Genomic DNA, 18,292 nt, shown 5'->3' on the forward strand with positions numbered 1-18,292 from the left:
ATACCTTTCATTAAGCTCAGTTATACCAAAAGCAAAACTGACGTGGCTACACTACAGTGTACTACAGCACACTACAGTGGCTTAGCTGCTTATTATATTTCTGCATGTTATCCAAATCTTTTCACTTTAAGCGAGGGCAGAAATGCCTTTTGTGTTTTACTTGCAGATAGTATAATCCCCAAAAGACGAGGGAAACAGGGGTGCTATTAAAACAGTCTTACACTGTGCGTGCACATATCTTGTAAGATTTTATGAATTCAGTTGGTTAAAGTGGAACATTGATTTGATAAAGTGATACTCGAATCAACAAGAAAATTATCGTTAATAATCTGGATGGTCACTTCATTTATTTATTTATTTTGATTATTTTAATAAGCGAATATAAATGCATTTATTTGATTTTTTTAATTGATTTCTAGGCTTTATTATGCTAATAAGTGCAATAAATGCAATATGTATAAGTAGTAAGTATAGAAATAAACAAGTAATACGACATATGCTTTAATGATAAGAAGAAAAGTATTCTACACTGCAATATTTTTTCAGTCACAATTCTGATTTATGAAGATTAAGGATTTAAGTCATTTTTGCATCAATAAATGTTCGTGTTCATGAATTAATCTGCCAGTTATTCCCTTGAGACACTGAACGTCACTGAATCAGAAAAGAACGAAATATTCTCATGTGATTTTGCTGTTTTTCCTTCCTCTTGGATGAGATTTAAAATTAAACTAAATGTTCACTAGTTCGTTTTTCTATTCACAAATCGGTTCACTGACCACAAATGTTTGTATTTTTGTATTTATAATTACCGTATCCGTGGGTGTAAATACTAGACGCGCGTGTAAAAACTTTGTCCTTTTAATTATCACAACCCAAAATGATGCATTGCGAATAAAACAAGTTGAACTAATGCACTGTTACCCCCTTCGTTTCCGTCCCCTTTAAACGGGGAGGTGCTCCGGTGCTCACCCCAGCCCAGGGCTCTCCGCTGCGCTCCGGGAGGTGTGCACTGGAGGGAGTTTGGACTGGTTTAGAGCGGACGCGTCGGAAACCTCCCCTGAGGGGCCCCATGTAATTCGATGCATGCTGTTAAAGCTTAGAGTATATTGTCTTCCCTTTTGCTTATGAAGCCTCCACCCACCGGCCCACCCTACATTTAGCGGATCATGTGACTCGGGGTAAGTCATTTGCAAGTACAACAGTTCTCTGTGCGCTCTCATTCATTTCCTGAGAACTGCCTGAGCCGAGCAGCTGAGAGGCAGAAGGGGAGGGAGCTGCTCACTCACATACACTCACTCACACTCACACACATTATCGCACACACACTCACTCACACACATACACACGTACATACGCGCAGAGTGAGAGGAGAGAAGAGGAGAGGAGGAGACGAGACAGAGAGGACTGTAGAAAGGAAAACAGTCTCCTAGTCTCCACGGCTCTGCAGCTTCTGACAAGGTCTGTGCAATTTTCTTGTCCTGTTCCTCTGCTGGCTGCTGCTATGTGCTTCATTTGTCACGTTGCCGGGCTTTGTGCTTGTGTTCAGTGCGTTTCGTCCAGCTGTCATTGCTCTGTCAAAGCAAATGACAACTCAGATCACCTATAGTATTGTGTTTGGTGTTTGACAGTAGAGAAGGTAGTGGGGGGGAGACGAGACCCCGCATGTAGCTGACTGGACAACTCTTTATTGTCAGTGTCAATTAATAAGCTGTCATAAAAGAGGCAAAAAAACAAAAGAGAACTGATTTTTATATACTCGGGACAACCGGGGACATGGGCAGCATCCACACTTTTGCAGCGCAGGCACCTCTTGTGTTTCAAGTCTCTTATCTCTCACAAGTCCAATGCAACTTCAAACATATCCGCTTATCAGTGAAGGAGTGTTGTAGAATAACACTGACTGAATGTCTTAGTGGGGGATGTGAGTGTGACTGCGCTGCAAAAACTCTCGGCACTTCTCAGTGGAAAAAAAAGTTTGCTGCTTGTCAGAGTTTCGTGCATGTCTTAAGAGAGTTGTGTGCGTGTGGGTGTGCATTTGTGTGCAGCGTTATGGTGTGTGTGTGTGTGTGTGAAAGAGAGAGACGGGCTTGTTTGTCTACTGTAGCAGCTTAGAAACAGAGGAACGAGGCTGTTAGGAATGGGTTAAACATTAGGAGGGTTGGATAGCGGAGGAAGGACACTCGGGTGTGTGTATATATGAGTGTGTGTGTGTGTGTGTGTGTGTGTGGGAGTGTTGCAGGGGTGGTGTCTTGGATGTCATCGCCAGCGCTCTCACTTCCAGGGTAATAGTCATTGGTATTGATGGGTGGCTGTCACAGGGGCAGAGAGCCACCAGGCTGGAGAGAGTGGCCGGGGGCTGGCCCTTGGCTGTTATTTTCAATTACAGGGGACCAGGGCAGAGCTGACAGCAAAGGCATTTGTACATCCAGAGAAGGGGGAGGAGGAGGAGTAGGAGGAGGAGGGTGTATGTGTGTGGAGAGAGTGGGAGGGAAGGAGAGAGAAAGGTGGTGGTGGGGATGGGGGTGGTAGAGACACTGGCCTCTGCTCCTGGGTTTGATGTGGAAACTAAGCACTGACCTGTGTGACTTTACCCTAGCGATGTGGAGAGGCCCTACCTTGCCTTTAACTATGTGTCAGCCCTAGGGTATTTGTATGTGTTTATAAGTGGGGTCTCTCTCTCTCAACCAAATCTGATATCTTATATATATATATATATATATATATATATATATATATATATATATATATATATATATATATATATATATATATATATATATATATATATATATATATATATATATATATATATCTGAAAGAAAGAGGAAGGGAAGGTGTGGGCATATATATGTGTGTGGATGAGACCCCCTGCAGTTCTGCAGCTCCTGGGTGTTGAGCGAGGGAGATTAGTGCCCATTTAAAGTATCACTTAAATCCATGTACAATAAGGCCTTCTGCCTGTGCACGAATAAGCAGGCTGATATCACACATGTAGAGCAGACTTTCGACACTGTGTAAACGGCAAAGAATCATATTAGATGCCTGAAAGCGTCTCTTTACAACACACAAACATCTGCACGTCTTGATCATCCAAATCACGTAAGTCTGGAATGTCACAGATCTGAAGGCTTATTTGGGATAACGGTATTTATGATCTGGAAAGAAATTTGAAAATAAACTCTTTAAGGTTAATTACTGTAGCACTGAACCACATCTGTGGTCAGAGTGCCATTGTAAGCTCTAGATAATGTAGCTGTAATTAGGGGGTTCAGTGTATGTATGAACAGGTCTTCAACAGAAAGTCTTTAAGCTGGATCATCCCTGAGGCAATGGCCACAATAACTGGTTAACATTTTAAAATGCATAACTTTTGCTGTGTCTTTACCGAGCGTTCACAGTACGCCTGGATTATGAAGCAGTGTAGAAAATTCAAGCACTGTGTTTTAGTGTGGACTGAGGAAAACAGAGACTTTTCAGTCCAGGTCCCGAAGTCTCCATCACATGCCCACTTTGCTGTTGATGCTAGAAGCCTTTGTACATTCTGTATTTGATCATGCTACTGCTGCCTGCATGTAAGGGAAACCTGCACAGTGCATGTGATATATTGTCTTAATCAAGATCATCTTCTTGCTGAAACACAGTCAGAGCCTATATTTCTGTAAAAATGACTTCATTGACTGCTAAAGTATTAACTTCACTGACAACACTACTCACTTCAGTGTAGCATATAATAATGCGGTGAACTGAGAACAGTTCAAATGAACTGTAGTACATTTGGATGATAACAGAAGAGTTAAATGACCTGTCTGAATGTTTATCATGTAAAGGTCACTTTACATGATAAACAGGTCAGTGTTCCTTGTGACTTAATTCAGACATTCAGATAGCAGTAACAAAAAAAAGAAAAGAAATGTTGACCAGTTAGTGTATATATTTTTAATGTTTACCCACGTCCACTAGAGCAACATGCAACCTGCACTAGCTGGTTTGACAGCAGTATCGAAAGGATGTTGCTGTTTGTGGCTTACTGTGAGGATGAATGTTTAGCTAGAAAAAATGAGTGGGTTAGTAAAAGGTCATGGTTTGGGTTCAAAATGACTGTTTAGCACTTTTGCGTCACAGCAAGAAAGTTTGGGCTTGAACCTGTCGCTGTCCTTTCTGTCTCGATCTTGCATGTTCTGTCTGTGACTTCATGGGTTTTCTCCAGATGCTCTGTATCTTCCCACAGTCCCAAAAGATGCTTGATATAAGTGTTGATTTCAAAGGCGGTTGTACAGGTGAGTGTGAGTGTGAATGGTTGTTAGGGTCTTTTTGTTAGACCTTTGATGGACTGGAGATCCCAGCAGGCAAAAAGCAAGGACTGTAATTCTGTCCAATCTATGATCTGGAGATCCCCTGGTTCTCCATGAAACTAGCTGGAAAAATGATTACAGTGGTACAGTATTGGTGTCTCTTCAATGCCCTGTTTATAGTAATAACTAAGAGTTCAAGAACAATGATGGCAGTGGTTGTCCGTTAAAAAACTGGGAACTTGTCTTCGGTGTTCAAAGTCCAAATTTACTTTAATCATCCATCCACCCATCGCTGTATATACTTTTTTTATTCATCTTTGACATTTGCTTCTGAAGAACAGCAAGCATAACTCTTGCAACTTGCAGAATGCTCTGAAAATTGACTTATTTTGTTTTGGAGTGTTTCCTTCTTTTTTTATTTTCTAGTTTTTTGCTTGAAGCATTAGGTTTTCCCACAAATAGACTTTACATAGACATCGGCAGGCTGTACAGATATTTTAATGTCTCATGACTCAATTTAGCATTTTTGTGATTCTTATCGTCTGTCTGAAAGTACGATATACATCATTATTGTGCAAGTGGACAATCATCTCGCTCTTATTTTAAAGGTTCAGTTGTTACTAACCACCTAGCCCAATCCTTCCTGTGTCATGCTTTGCTGGTTTACTGGCCACATTGCTGTGCTGGCAAAATTATTCAGCTGCTTTGCTCTCATCCCGGGCATCATCTTGGATGACAGCTGCCCATATTGGTGTGGGGAGATCTGGAGATCCACTGTAAGTTGGAGAGCCACTTTTACTGAGACCTGCAGTATTTGGAGACTGCTGCATGTGTCACTACTACAGTTGGAGCCCATCCAACTGTGGTAGGTGAAAGAAACACTGGAGAGGCAGCTGATTAAAATGCTCAACATGTCAGGTTAAATATTTGCATTTATAAATGGTATTCTTTAGCATACCTGTGCCTGCTTTTGAGCGCACCCAAGCCCTGAAACCCACCGCTGCTGTCACAAATAGAATGCAAATCTTTAGAGCACACCGACTATACCAACATTGACATGAACGATTTGATGTCTCACACGTCTTGCTGTTTTCCTCCACAACTGTATAAAGCTGGTGCTGCCAATCTGATTCCTTCAGTAGCTCAACCCCCACCCCAAGACATGGTCCAAAGGCTTACGATAAGGATCGGTACAGGTGGGGGGGACTCAATTAAAAAGCCAATCACCAACGGATAGACTCTATCTGTCCATCAACACCGCTCTGCCCAGGATATTTAATTGCTCCGCAGGATTCCCCCCTTTAAAGGCAACCTCTGTCAGCCACATATCAGGACGCACAAATTGGCTGCTTGTTGACAGATCAAATCTTTCAGGAAGATGTGCCTTGCTCTGGTTTGTTCATGCTAACAACACATAGGCTCAAATTTGTATTTAAGAAGATGAAATTTCCTGCATTAGGGCTAATAAACTGGGTTAACTGCTGCCATATTGACTGACTGCTCATTGATCCAAGTGGGTGTTATGGAGTGTATCAGCACTGATTGCAGATAGACTGCAGCGCACTATATGACTGGATTAATGTGGGTCTCTACTGTAATCCAAGGCCAGGGTGAGAGGAAAATTAGAGAGGTTAGGGTATGGACCCAATATATAACATACAGATCCAGTTTCCGAAAATTGCTTCTCATCTCTCGAGCTCTCAATCCAGGATATGTTGGCACCTTCTTACATCAAACTTTCATGTGAGCCAAAAAAGAAAACGCAAAAGCTGACTCAATTAAAGGAGAGAGAAAGGAATCGTTGTGTCGCTTCGTTGTTCATCCAGCGGTGGCTGTCGTGAACTTACTGTTAGCGACATTAAAAAACAAAAAGAAATATTTGTAGGTGATGTTAGTGAGCTGAGGTCCCTGTACTGGTATTTCATAATCCTAGAAATGACAAAATGTTCTTTCCCTTTGCACATTCTCTTGTGGATTCAACCTTCGACCCGAGTGTCCAGCCCCCGTTTGTTTACCAAATTAAGTTAAGGGTGTACACAGAGTGCAAGAGCATGTGTGTTTAGTGAGCAGAAAGAGAGGGGTGAGAGAGAGAGAGATAGAGAGAGGGAGAGAGAAAGCACGGAAAGTATTGTGCAACAGCCAGGGACTCTGAGGTTGATAGTATAAATAGTGAAGAAAAAAAAATCAGAAGGATCTACAATCTAACATGAAAGATCCCAGCTTGTCCAACATCATTTTAAGCATTGTTAACCTCATCCCTGGTTGTATACTTATAAGGAGTCTCCTATTGTTAAAGCTATCGTGGGGAACCAAGTTTTTATTTTGATAGAGCAAAAAACGTATTAAGACAGGCAGATTTTTTCAAATAATGTCTGACCGGTGTATTGATCCAAGTTTTTTTTTTTTCTTTTTCCTTTTGAGTAATGACACAATCGCTAGAGCAGCACACTCACTGCTTACTGGAAGTGACTCATGTTGCAGAGCTTGCCCCCAGACTCTGATTTGAGGTTGCTCGACATGTTTCCATGGCTAGGATAGAAAGGTATGTCAGTGGAAGGCCTGTCTATAGGCGATGACGTTTCCTCTTTCAAACTAGCGTGCGATTGATTTTAGCCAAATATGGCTGGTTAAAGGAGGAGAGAAGAAAAGGAAGGAAGCCAAGAAAGAAGGATGGGAGAGTATTCAAAGTCAGCATTTTCAGTCAGTCTGTTTTGGATCATTTCTGAGACTTTCCCCTTCACAGAATCTTTTGGGAGTTGCTTCTCTCTATCCTCCATGCAGATGGTTTCTGCAGACCTGTGTAAGGATGCTGCGTGGATCACTGTGAACTTTGTTTCCAGTTGTACTGTAGGTCAACTGTTAGGAAAGGAAATTATGTAAACAGCATGTGGAATCCATTTGGAGGGCTGTGGCATTTCTACACAGCTGAATTTAGGCTCCTACTACAGGCCATAGCTCTACTCAATTAGCTGCTTCAGCCAGGTATCAACATGGCACAGCGTCGGCTTAAAAAGAGAGGAGCAGTAATCGAAGTGAAGGCGTGAGTAGATGAGTAATAGAGGTAAACACAGCTGCTGGCTTTTATTGAGTGGTATTGGAGAGCTGGAATGGGTCAAACCAAGGGGAAAAACTCGGTGAGCGAAAATAGCTGCGCGCATTTGATGTAATAAGTGTCAGTGTGTTGGAATGTTTTGCTTGGTCCGTTATTGTCAATTTCCATGTGCTGTGCGTTGGGGTGGATTTGGTTGTGTCAGCACAAAGTAGGGTTAGATAGTCGAGACACTTTGTGAAGCTGCATCAGGAGGACTCTGCAAAGGCTATTAAAAAAAAAGCCATGAGAAAATTGCCCGTGCACTCGCATATATGCCTGCATGCAGGCTGCTGTTTGGATGTAAGAGATGGCGAGTGAGAAAAAAGGGCAAAGGAAGACAAGTGAAAAAAAATAAGAGTGTGTGTTTCACTGTTTGAGATGATATTATTTCTACATGAGTTGTTTACAGTAGATACAGTAGTAGATGAGTCACTGTATTGGTGCCTTGGCATGCTTGCATTGTACAGTTATTGTACAACATCTAGGTCGATCTTTTTGAGAGTGCACGTGAGTGCACGTGTGCTGTGATGCATTCGGAAGACAGGCCATTGTGAGCAGTATGTACACAGTGCATATGTTGGGGGAAGGGGAATCACATTCAGACATACATGTTGGAACACAAGTACACACACATACGCTATCAGAGCCTAGGGGATAAGAGACAGTAGCCTACACAAAGAATTCGCCATTAGGGTCGGAGTGTGCTGGCATCCCTTCGGGTAGGTGAGAGGGGGTGGGGGTGGTAAGCATGTGGGTGGTTAGTGGTGGTAGAGTTGATGGAAAGGATTTTTTTGTTGCTTTTTTGTGAGGGTACTGAACTAATCCATTAGTTCAGTGTGGGAAATTAGAGCAGGGTTTCACCCTTACACTCATTTTCAACATGTTGAAAGCAGCTATAACTTCTTCACGAGCGCTGAGAAATGGCAAAATACCACAAGGTTCACTTGCTTAACACCTTTACAACACTGTGAGAACGCTTTATATTTCCCTTCTATGGTGCCCTCCCACTGTAAAGCATCAATAAAAATATATTCACCGGTTTTTCATTTTTTATTCATGGTGAATTCCGTACAGAAAGGTGCCCGCGATGCTGTTCGGTCTTTTTGAGATGATTAGTAAGTACCGCAGTGTGGTCACCTCAACCAAGGACCTGTGAACTGAAAGTAAATAAGAGACTGGTAGAGAGGCACCGAGTGCATCTTGTATTGATCCACTGCAGTTAACCAGCCTCACAGTATCTCACTCTCATGTACAGGTTAGCCGTATGGTGGTATAAACATACACAGAATATTAGAGTATCTTCCTGAAAGGCTAAGCCAAGTGCTCCACACGTTTACCCTGGTTTGCTTGGCTCCACCTCCCCCTCCTTTGGTACAAGTGAGGTTTTTGTGTCAGAGGCTATTTTAGATGCACAGCCACTGACCGTGCTGCATTTACTGAGGTGAGTGAGTGTGTATGCATGTGTACGGTGTTTCTGAGAGGTCAGCGGATTATGCTGAAGCAAGAAGACCTCATAGTAAACTATCTCTTTAGGAGCTGTTTTGTGGTGTCTATTTGTGGTTTCCTTAGCACCGAACTCGATCCAGCTTTCATACTGAACATTTAACTTATTCTTTCTCACGATTTCATCAAAATGACCTTCAATTGGACATAAATAGTCTAGAATGGTGTCACAAATTGCTTTGACTTGGGAGTCGGAGCTCGCTTGAGTAATGCCACCTCACTTTAGCGCTGTCACGGTCACAGCTTGTTTAGCTGTTTCTCTGCTGCATTTGAGGCACATGATGCAAGAGGATGTCAGACTCTTCTGTTTACCTCTCTCTGGAGCAATGTGGAGGAGTGTGTGTGTATTTGTGCACGGCTTGTGTGTGCATACACTGTAGGTGTGTGTGGGTGGCTGTTTGTGTTGAATGGGCATCCATATTCTTCTTTCATGGGCAGAGCTGCAGAGTTTATGTGCATGCGTGTCTGCCTCTGAATCTAAGATAAATATGGTTCACGGTGGGTGCAGGCAGAGGTCACGAGGTTTGTGAGTGTCTGCGAGCCAGATTGTAGATCAGAAAAGGGGCTCAGGAAGTCAGCTTTATAAGAAGTGCATTTGAGACACAGACGGAGACACAGACAAACCAGACAGCGACCGACTCTTCTTTTCGCTTTGAGTGTTTCCTCTCAGAATAAACAGCTTCTTCATTTCCCACAGTTTCACAAGACCTAGAAGGGACGGAGGTGGTAATGGTGGAGGTGGGGATCTTTCACAATGAAAAAAGTCACCGAAAAAAAAAAGATAAAAGATTTCCCTTTTGTCCTGTTGTAACCATATTTTGACCATTTGACTCATTAAACAAGTGACACTAGGGAAATATCTGGCTAAAGTGTTATTACTTGTGCAACTTGCTTTGGTCTGTCGACTCTTTGGTTTAATTTGATAAGTTTCACTTGATTAAATAAAGCATGTGTCAGTGCCGGTCTGCGACATCTTCTCATTACCTTGAGGAAGTTTTATTGTGAACCGCAGATTTGTTATTGTAACCACACTCATAACTGACTTGCTGTATGTCGTGATCATTACAAATTATGCTGCCTGTATGTGTGTGTGCTGGTGAAGGCAGTGTACTTGAGCTGCATCCGGCGACCTCATCCCCCTCATCATGACAGGATTACTGACACAGGATCCCCCTGCCCCTGGCAGAAATAGCAAGGACCCAAGGGCAATTCACCAGAATATGGGAACTTCCGTGGGCCTTACTAGTGTGTGACTCTGTGTCTGTGTGTTGTTTGTGTATTTACATGGGCATCCACTCTATAAATGGAGCCGGTTTCCTCTCAGGTGCTGAGCTGCCTGGCTCAGTGAGGAACACTAAGAGTTCACTGCTCTGTGGCTCTCTCTCACACACGGCAGTGTTTCCATCATTTCAGACGTCATTACACGGATTTCTAATAATTTAATTTAAAGTCTTCAAGTGATTTATATCACGGCTACTGGCTTTTTGACTCCAAAAGGTGAGCACCAACATGTGAATTTGTTGCTCCTGCTGTTGCTTCTTTAACTTTACACCACACAAAGTTGCCAGAGCGCAGGTTTTTCTTTTTAAATTTAATTTGGAACACGCCGACTTTTATGGGGAATTTCGAATTGGAGCTTTTCTTGAAGCTGGGTGTAACCATTCTGACACCTGGATCAATGAAATCAATACTCATCCTTTGCTAGGCTCATTCAACCTGTTCACATGCTTTGGGTGTCTATCTCTGGAGCTGTCTCAGGCTACTCTGTATTTGATTTTCCACACATCCGTCCATCCAACCATCCAAAATCCAATTCAGTGTTGTGTGGGGGCTGGACCCTATCCCAGCTGCCATAGGGCGAGAGGCAGGGTGCACCCTGGACCCAGTTTGTCACAAGGCTTTATTTGGTATTCGGTTTTATGAAACTTTTTTTTGTACACATCATTTTTTTTGACAGGCAGCATCTCAGTGATATCCCTTTTACTCTTAATTTCAAGAAAAATCATACAAGGATTAGCCATTAGGTGACACCTCTGTAATCGCTCTGTTTTGTTGCTGCTGACAACCGTAATGTGCCCATTTACCTTTTATTTCTAAAATCATTATGTATTCATCCTATCTCTGAGTTTTTCCTTTAAATTGATAAGGAGTTGATAAGTTCCCCAAATTTCACAATATGTGCCAAAGATAAATCATCCAACACATGATGAATGTGTTCTGTCTATTAATAACTGTGTTCATAAAGCAAGCTGTGTTTTTCCTCTGTGGAACTGATTTAGTCGGAGAGGAAATGGGCGGGGTGTTTTGAGGTAAAAGGCATCAGTTGAGTGCATCTTTGAGGGGGTTTTAACCCTAAAGGGAACTTTTTTCTCCCCTCTCTCTCTCTGTTTTTAAAAGGGTAGAGTGTATAAGCTGTAGTTTATTGCCATTGTGCTTGTCTGCAGTCGGAGAAGTCCACGCTTTCATGAGCAAGGAGGTAGTAGCACTCTGCTCTCTTGAGCCCCGTTCAAAAATGTCCCAGAAGCATCCAAAAGACTTCACTTGCTGCTCTTGCCAAGGAAAATACGTCTTCTGAAATGGAAATTCTGAGACCATTCACAGAGTGCCAGGAATGATTAAAAAAAAAAAAAAACATGTCCAAAGCAGTACATCCAGGCGTGAACCCTAAGCACACATACGTACCTTGGACAATCAGCAAACACCATCAACACTGATGGTATTTTTCTTTTCCTGTCTGGTGAAGGGATTTTATTTAGCTAGGAAGTACCTTAATCTTATTTGCATGAGAGACCTTAAAGGGGAACTCTGCTAATTTCAAACGTATCTCAGTTAACTCATCATATTGAAAACAGTTATTTGCCTTATTTGTTTATAATCGTTATGTCCCTTCTGTGGCTCTGGAGGAAGTTTTCTTCACATCTATCAACATAATGGATTTTTCAAACATGATGGAACATTGACGCTGCGAAATCCATTCTTTAAAATGGTTTGCGCTGTGCACCACTGGTTTGTTACTGCGCCGATGGCTTGTTGGCATGCTGGCCAAAGCAAGGATGTGGCTCACCCGCAGCGCGCTGAGAGTTCAACTAATTTGAACTTTGACCGCTGCGCACTGTGACAAACAGCGGCAGACTACCAATCAGGAGCATGGGAACATTTTCCGGTGGCTTCAGGGTCATTTTGGTCATCAACCATCAACAGCTATATTGTAGCAAGCAGGAACGAGTTGACTGCCCCCCACTCCCAGCAAAAATCAATGCATCATGCGTCACTATGTCATTGCTAGAAAGTACGCTTTTTTTGCGGTCTTTTACAGTCGCCAGCAGGCACAGAAGGCAATATGGAGGATAAGCTGATACTGTGTGTCTGAATCCCTTAAACTCCACTTAATTCCCACACAAATTATCATTTGACATCCTGGAGAAAACCCAGGTTCCAACTAGACATGTCAGTTGTATGTTTTACCAGCCATGCAGTTTGTTGTCAGATATGAATATGAGTAAACACAGCTTAGATTTTCTTTATATACATCCCCAAATAGCTCTATGGATTTATTGAAACCGCCCTGCTGTCTGACTTATCAGCATCATATCTGGTGTCACTGACGCCTGTGCTGCTGTTCTTCCTTTGAGAGTGCTTGGGTTTTCCATCTATGCATATGGAAGAGCATGGGATTGAGGTGTGCTCTTCAAGGCTTTTGCTGGGGAGGCCTGAGAGCAGAGCCAAGCTGCCAAGTATAACTTAGTCATCTGCAAATGGAAATAAGAAGTTCTCTGACTAAAGTGGTCCTGTCTGAATTGCATTATTTATGTGGTGTTTAGCTTTGTAGGGCACCACTGACCGGACTGGGTTTAAGATTCAAATCTGTTGAGCCCTTGACCGCATAAAATGCCATAATTTTCCTGGGCGCAGTTACTCTTCAAGTACTAACTCAGCAAGGAACTATGCACATAGCTCTCAAGACCAGAATTAGTTCAACAAGATGAGGTCATGAACAGACGCAGCTTAACATGAAGCAGGCTGAGATTGAAAATCAGCTGTGATTCGGCTGATCCGTCTACTCTGCTAGCAAACAAAATCAGTAGCGTTTATGTCCCAGTGTCTGCAAAAAGTATCACTCATCCGATGCTCTTTGTCTAGCAAGTTTTTTCCCCCTCATTTCACCTTCTTTATTGAGAAATTGTTACAGTAATTCTTTACTACTTTTCAAAAACCTCTGTGCACTGGCTGAGAGGAAGTGCTGCAGTGTGCAAGTGAGCTAACAGTCGTTGGTTGGTTATCAGGCCAATGTGTCACATTGGGGTGTCCAGGGGCACAGAACAGGGAAGTGAGCTGCAGCAAAGAGGCCAGCAACAGACAGCCTGGGCAAAACACAGGAAATGCTTATTTCACATCAACTACAGCTATGTCCCTTTTATCCATAGCACTAGTTAAGCATTTGTTTGTGGGTTGCAACATTTTTAAATGCATTTCTTGCTTTGCTTTCTTGCTCTCCCTTTTTTCTTTCTCTCCTCCCTTTGGTAGAGGACTGGATGGGAGGGGGGGTCTGTTGGCATTCTTGCACCGTGTGCTTTGCGCTCGACCGGGCCTTGGCTCATGTCCATATCCCCTCTCTCCCCTCTCTCGCTTCTCTGACTCCCTCCCTTCCTCCTCCCCGCTAAACAACCCCCTCCAACCCCTTCAACTCCCCGTGATTGCTTTCCTAACCACTGCTCTTGCCAGTAACTCTGCGCTCTTCAACAACCCCCCCCCCCCCCCCCCCCCCCCGCCATCTCTTCCTTAGCTATCACCTTCCTGAATCCATCCTCATGTAACCCCCCCATCCCCTCCCCCCAATTATTCATTACCCCTTCCCTTCCTCTCACCCTTTTCCATCCCTCTTCCATCCCAGCCCGTGGCAGCAGGTCCAGCCTCTGTGACACAGATGCACCCAGTTGCTCTGGGCGTTCGACATGGGAACAAAGCATTGGCGGGGCCCGTCTGTTGCAGTGTGTTTCAGGGTGTGTGGCATTTTTGTGTGTGTGTGTGGGTGTGTGAGTGTGTGCTAGTATGTCCACATGAGAGGAAAAAGATGAGAAGGGAAGCAAAGATGGTGCACACAGCCAGATACTAAATCTGGTTTCATTAGCTTGTTTAAGCCCCAACTTTTACTTGAACAAAAAAAAATTTAAAAATAAATGTTTTTCTGTGCTCTGAGAGTGAACACGCAGAGACAGTATCAAGCACTTACACAAAGTCACAGTGTTGTTCACCACCAACCGACATACACCCTTTTTTTAATATAATTTTTTTTGCCAGTCAAGTACTTCCTTGTTAAACTCCATTAATTAACACTGAACAGTTCATAAATAAAATTATTTGATTCACAGTGTTGGCAGCGTGCTAGTAGCACAGGTGTAAAGCTAAAAGACAAGAGTAAGCCACAGAGCTGTTTCTGGCACAGTGGTTTTTAATTTGACATGCTTTCCTTTTGATTTTTTTGATTCTGTATTCAGTGAGGAAATGTGCATGTATAATAAACGAGCGCATGAGGTCAACATTTGGTCTCACAATGTCTGATGTTTTCTAGAGAAGTTTGTCATTTCTAATTTTTAACACTTTTTTAAGGCAGCCTGCAAGCTTGTTGCTGTTGCCTCAGTGAGTACACAGTCAATAGCCGTCAACAGGGAACTGGGAGATGGTGAACCTCAGGTCATGGATGTTGATGTGCAGTGGGAGTTTCACTTCATTCACTTAAACGCATTAACAGGCACGCAAATAAATTCAAACAATAAAACAAAGACAGCAAAAAACTCACAAATAGGTATACTTGGAGTATTTCTTCTGCTAGAACTGACATCAATCTTCACCTGCTCCCTTTACCTTCTTTTGTTTTTTTACCGAGGGATTGTGGTGGGGACAGGAGGGCTTGTAGGAGGGAGAAATGAGATGCCTCAACACTCCACTGCCCTCCTCTCTCCATCCAACTCCCCCACACACCTGGGATGGCCATTTCATTTCAGAGAGCAGCAAATGGAAAGGTGATCTTAATCTACCCTGTTTCCTTCTAACCCCCCCCACCCCTCCTTCTCTCCATCTCCCACACACAGTGCCTCATACCGCTGATGGACAGTGCACTGCTGGTTGCCTGAGCCTGCTGCCAGCAGAGCAAATTTAGTGATACTGGATAGGCATTGGTTTATCACCACCAACAAATTCTTTTCAGTTTCAACTCAGTCTTTGTTCTTATCTTTAATCTTTTTGATTTTTTTTTTTGATCTTCAAGCACTAGCTGTTAGAAACAATTCTTTTGTGGGAACGAAAGCGATTGACATTTGACTTCAGTCAAAGGAGTGCGACACGAACTCCTCAACACCCCTCAGTTATCTCATTACTCAGTGTTAGGGCTCCCCGACTGCCGTGAGCTCTTTGGTCATTACCATCACAAGCAAAGGAACGCAGAGACCATTGATTTCCTATGAATATCCCTCTGCAGGCCAGTTCATTAGGTACTGCTCACAAACCCACTGTATTAAATGGACTTTAGGCACACGAGGAAAAGGTTTCTACTTTCAAGAACTGTGTGATTGTCTGGCCGAACCAAAGGTGTTCTAATTGTTTCGCTTTTCCATCAGCAATAGGGTGAGCATTTAGCACAGTGAACAAAAATGAATGGAAAAGGAAAAAAAACCAAAAACTTTTTGATGTAAGAATAGAAAACCCCTCGGGAAAATCAAGTTTTATCTTAAGTGTCTCTGTCTGGATAGGTTTGGGTTTTTTTCTTTTTTTTCTCGTGAATGAGGAGAAAGTGCATTTGCCATAACGGTGGTCATCCCGGGGAAAACAAAACCTCACTTTCTGTCTCTCTTAGTGCACTCCTCTCTTCTTTTCCTCCTCAACACATGGCTTGAGGCTGGACCGAGGCTGCAGCTCCACCCGCCCAGTCGTTACCATGGCAACGCTATCTGGGCCTACCAAGACCTGAAGCCGAAGGACATCCTGGACAACAATACAATAGCAGCACAGCCAGGGTACCTGAGGGACTTAGACCTGTGAGGCGAGATCTGGGGGGTTGCAGATTGAGGGAGTAAATCCTCCCTCTTTCTCTGCCTCCCTCACACACTCAACTCACAAACACAGTCAGGATTAGCCTTTCGCTTGAGAATCTGAGAGGTAGAGGAACAATACTTGGCATTAAACAGTTTTGCTGAAACAATTTTTGCATAAGAAATGTTTTCCGATAGCTGTCTTGAGTGGATACTTTGGTGAGTAAAAAAGCAAAAAAACCCCCAAATGTTTAATAATTGAGCAGGCCACTGGGATTTTGTGTGATATGCAATATGTTTAGTGTGGTTAGATGGCCAGGACATAAGGTAAACAGAGATAATGTATGTCATTCATCACTGCCTCAGCTTTTATTCCTCAGAATTAGAATGGTCATGATTGCCGTGGTGCTGCTGACTATGAGGACTGGGCCGCAAACCCCGCTGCTGGTGCCAGCAGTGGAGAGTAATAGAGATGTTTAGGGTCTATTTGCCTTGCTTGCATTCCTCCATGTACTGCTGCTAAAATAATAAGAGGGAGGGTTACCTCAGGTCGGGCCCAAGCTGAGGGATACGGAACATGCATTGTTGTCATTGGCTCCATCTGAGTATCCCTCTTAAAGCCACAGTGCGGAGCTGAGGAGACGGGCACTGCTGCCCACTTTACAGACGCACTGTGCTCAGAGGCAGAGGAATGCGTGGATCTGAAGAAATGCTACAAATAATAATGTGAATTATCGAATATTACATTACACCTTTAGAAGTGCCACAACTTCAAACGGCGCTCATTGTTTTCTCTATATAAGTGGCTAAAGAGGAAAACTCTGAAGACGGGTTGTGTTCATGCCTTTGCTGTTGATTAACTGTATATGAAAGCATGTGTTTGTATTCCATTGAAGTCTTAAGAGGATTTCTTTCAGTATTATTAAGTGTTATTAGCCCCACAGCAGCCCACCAGGCAATTCGAAAATCTTTATTATAAAGAAGAGGGACTCACAGTTTGTGTGCGTCTTTTTGTGTGTGTGTGTGTGTCAGCTTCTGATGATTCTGAAACATGAAGTCATGTCTATTTAAAATGTGTTTATTTCTCAGTGGGTGTGAGGACAACATTGTAGATGTCCATGTGTGAATAAGTGAGTGTGGGACCTGCTTAGTCATGCTAAAACACCCGTCTTACACCTCCTCTGTGTTCCTTCACAGGCAGGCTAAGAAACAGGATGTTAATGCTTGACGGAATGCCTGCAGTCCGAGTCAAAGCCGAGCCCCTGGAATCGGAACAAGGGGTAAGAGAGCAGTTGTTTTCCAGACAATTCCTTTTTTTTCCTGCTTTCCTTTCCTTCTTTCCTCCTCCCGGCAATGGGCTGATAATCACTCCCAGGCCTAAGCAAGTGAGTGACTGAGACAGAGTGGGGGCTTAGAGGAGTGGTCGGAGAGCATGGTAGTAAGAAAAGAGAAGAGAAGAACCAAGAGGAAGAGAGCCACAGCTGGAGCAGGAATGCACTGGGGGTCTTTTAGGGAGGTGACTGGAGCCAGTGGAGTCCGCGCTGGCTGGCTGGACGGGTGGGTGAGGGCTGTGCAGATGTAGCCTCGTCACTACTCTGAGAAGGAGGAGGGTTGCATGGGAAACTAAATCTTATCTATCTCTGCCTGTTCCTGCTTCTTGACATCTCTCAATTTTCCTTTATCCTCCCTCTGGGGTTTCTCACAAAAACACATGCACACATTAATACAGGCAGACAAACAACACAGCATGCCACACTCCTTTTCTGCGCACACTATTACGGCTTCATCTGCTGTTTTGTTGTATCCTTTGCATGCCTCTGCTCTCTCACAGAGCTCCATGTCACCTCCGTGGTGTTTCTACACAGAGTAAGAGCTTGTCACTACAAGCCCATGTGAGCGCGGTTTAAAAATTCCACCAGCAAATCTGTAATAACTTTGTTTTACCCAATCGGCTACATAGAACAATTTACTTTCATGAGTTCATTTAAATGTATTGATCATGTTATGTATAACAGAGGCACCTCACGTAAGCTTTTCATGGCCCACATACAGTATCAGTGCTCTCTGGTCTGACGTACCTAGAAATAAAGTGGTCTTGTTATGGTGAAGCTGTTGCTAGGTTACAAGGGCTCTGTGTTGCTGCCACAGCTGTGTGTGTAGTGGGCGCAGACCACTTAATATTTGTAACCATGATGAATTAGAATTCACTTATTATTGATTTCCATTCATAACCTATCAATAACATTTTTAGCTTTCTAATAAATCACCAAGATCACTTTGTGGGATAACGGAATAGTTTCTGTTGAGATGAATCTGGGAGCATTAACCTGTGATGGATGAGAAAAATACAGGCTGCTGATAACCCGTCAGGTTATCTC

General features: G+C 43.2%; 1 protein-coding gene across 3 annotated transcripts in view; it reads left to right on the forward strand.

The window, feature by feature from the left end:
• The first annotated feature begins 1,043 nt into the window (after positions 1–1,043).
• The window catches only part of klf12b (Kruppel like factor 12b), a 38,754-nt gene continuing 21,505 nt past the window's right edge, over positions 1,044–18,292 (forward strand). The window contains exons 1-2 of one of the 3 annotated variants that reach the window (XM_063498796.1): positions 1,044–1,181; positions 17,112–17,194. In XM_063498796.1, the coding sequence (XP_063354866.1) occupies positions 17,129–17,194 (66 nt within the window). In that variant the 5' untranslated portion in view covers positions 1,044–1,181; positions 17,112–17,128. Of the gene's footprint in view, positions 1,182–1,207; positions 1,462–17,111; positions 17,195–18,292 lie in introns of those variants that run through there. The other 2 variants (XM_063498795.1, XM_063498797.1) reach the window with 2 other exon arrangements.

Source organism: Pelmatolapia mariae, linkage group LG16_19 (assembly GCF_036321145.2).
Source record: "Pelmatolapia mariae isolate MD_Pm_ZW linkage group LG16_19, Pm_UMD_F_2, whole genome shotgun sequence".
In the NCBI taxonomy this organism is placed as follows: Eukaryota; Metazoa; Chordata; class Actinopteri; order Cichliformes; family Cichlidae; genus Pelmatolapia; species Pelmatolapia mariae.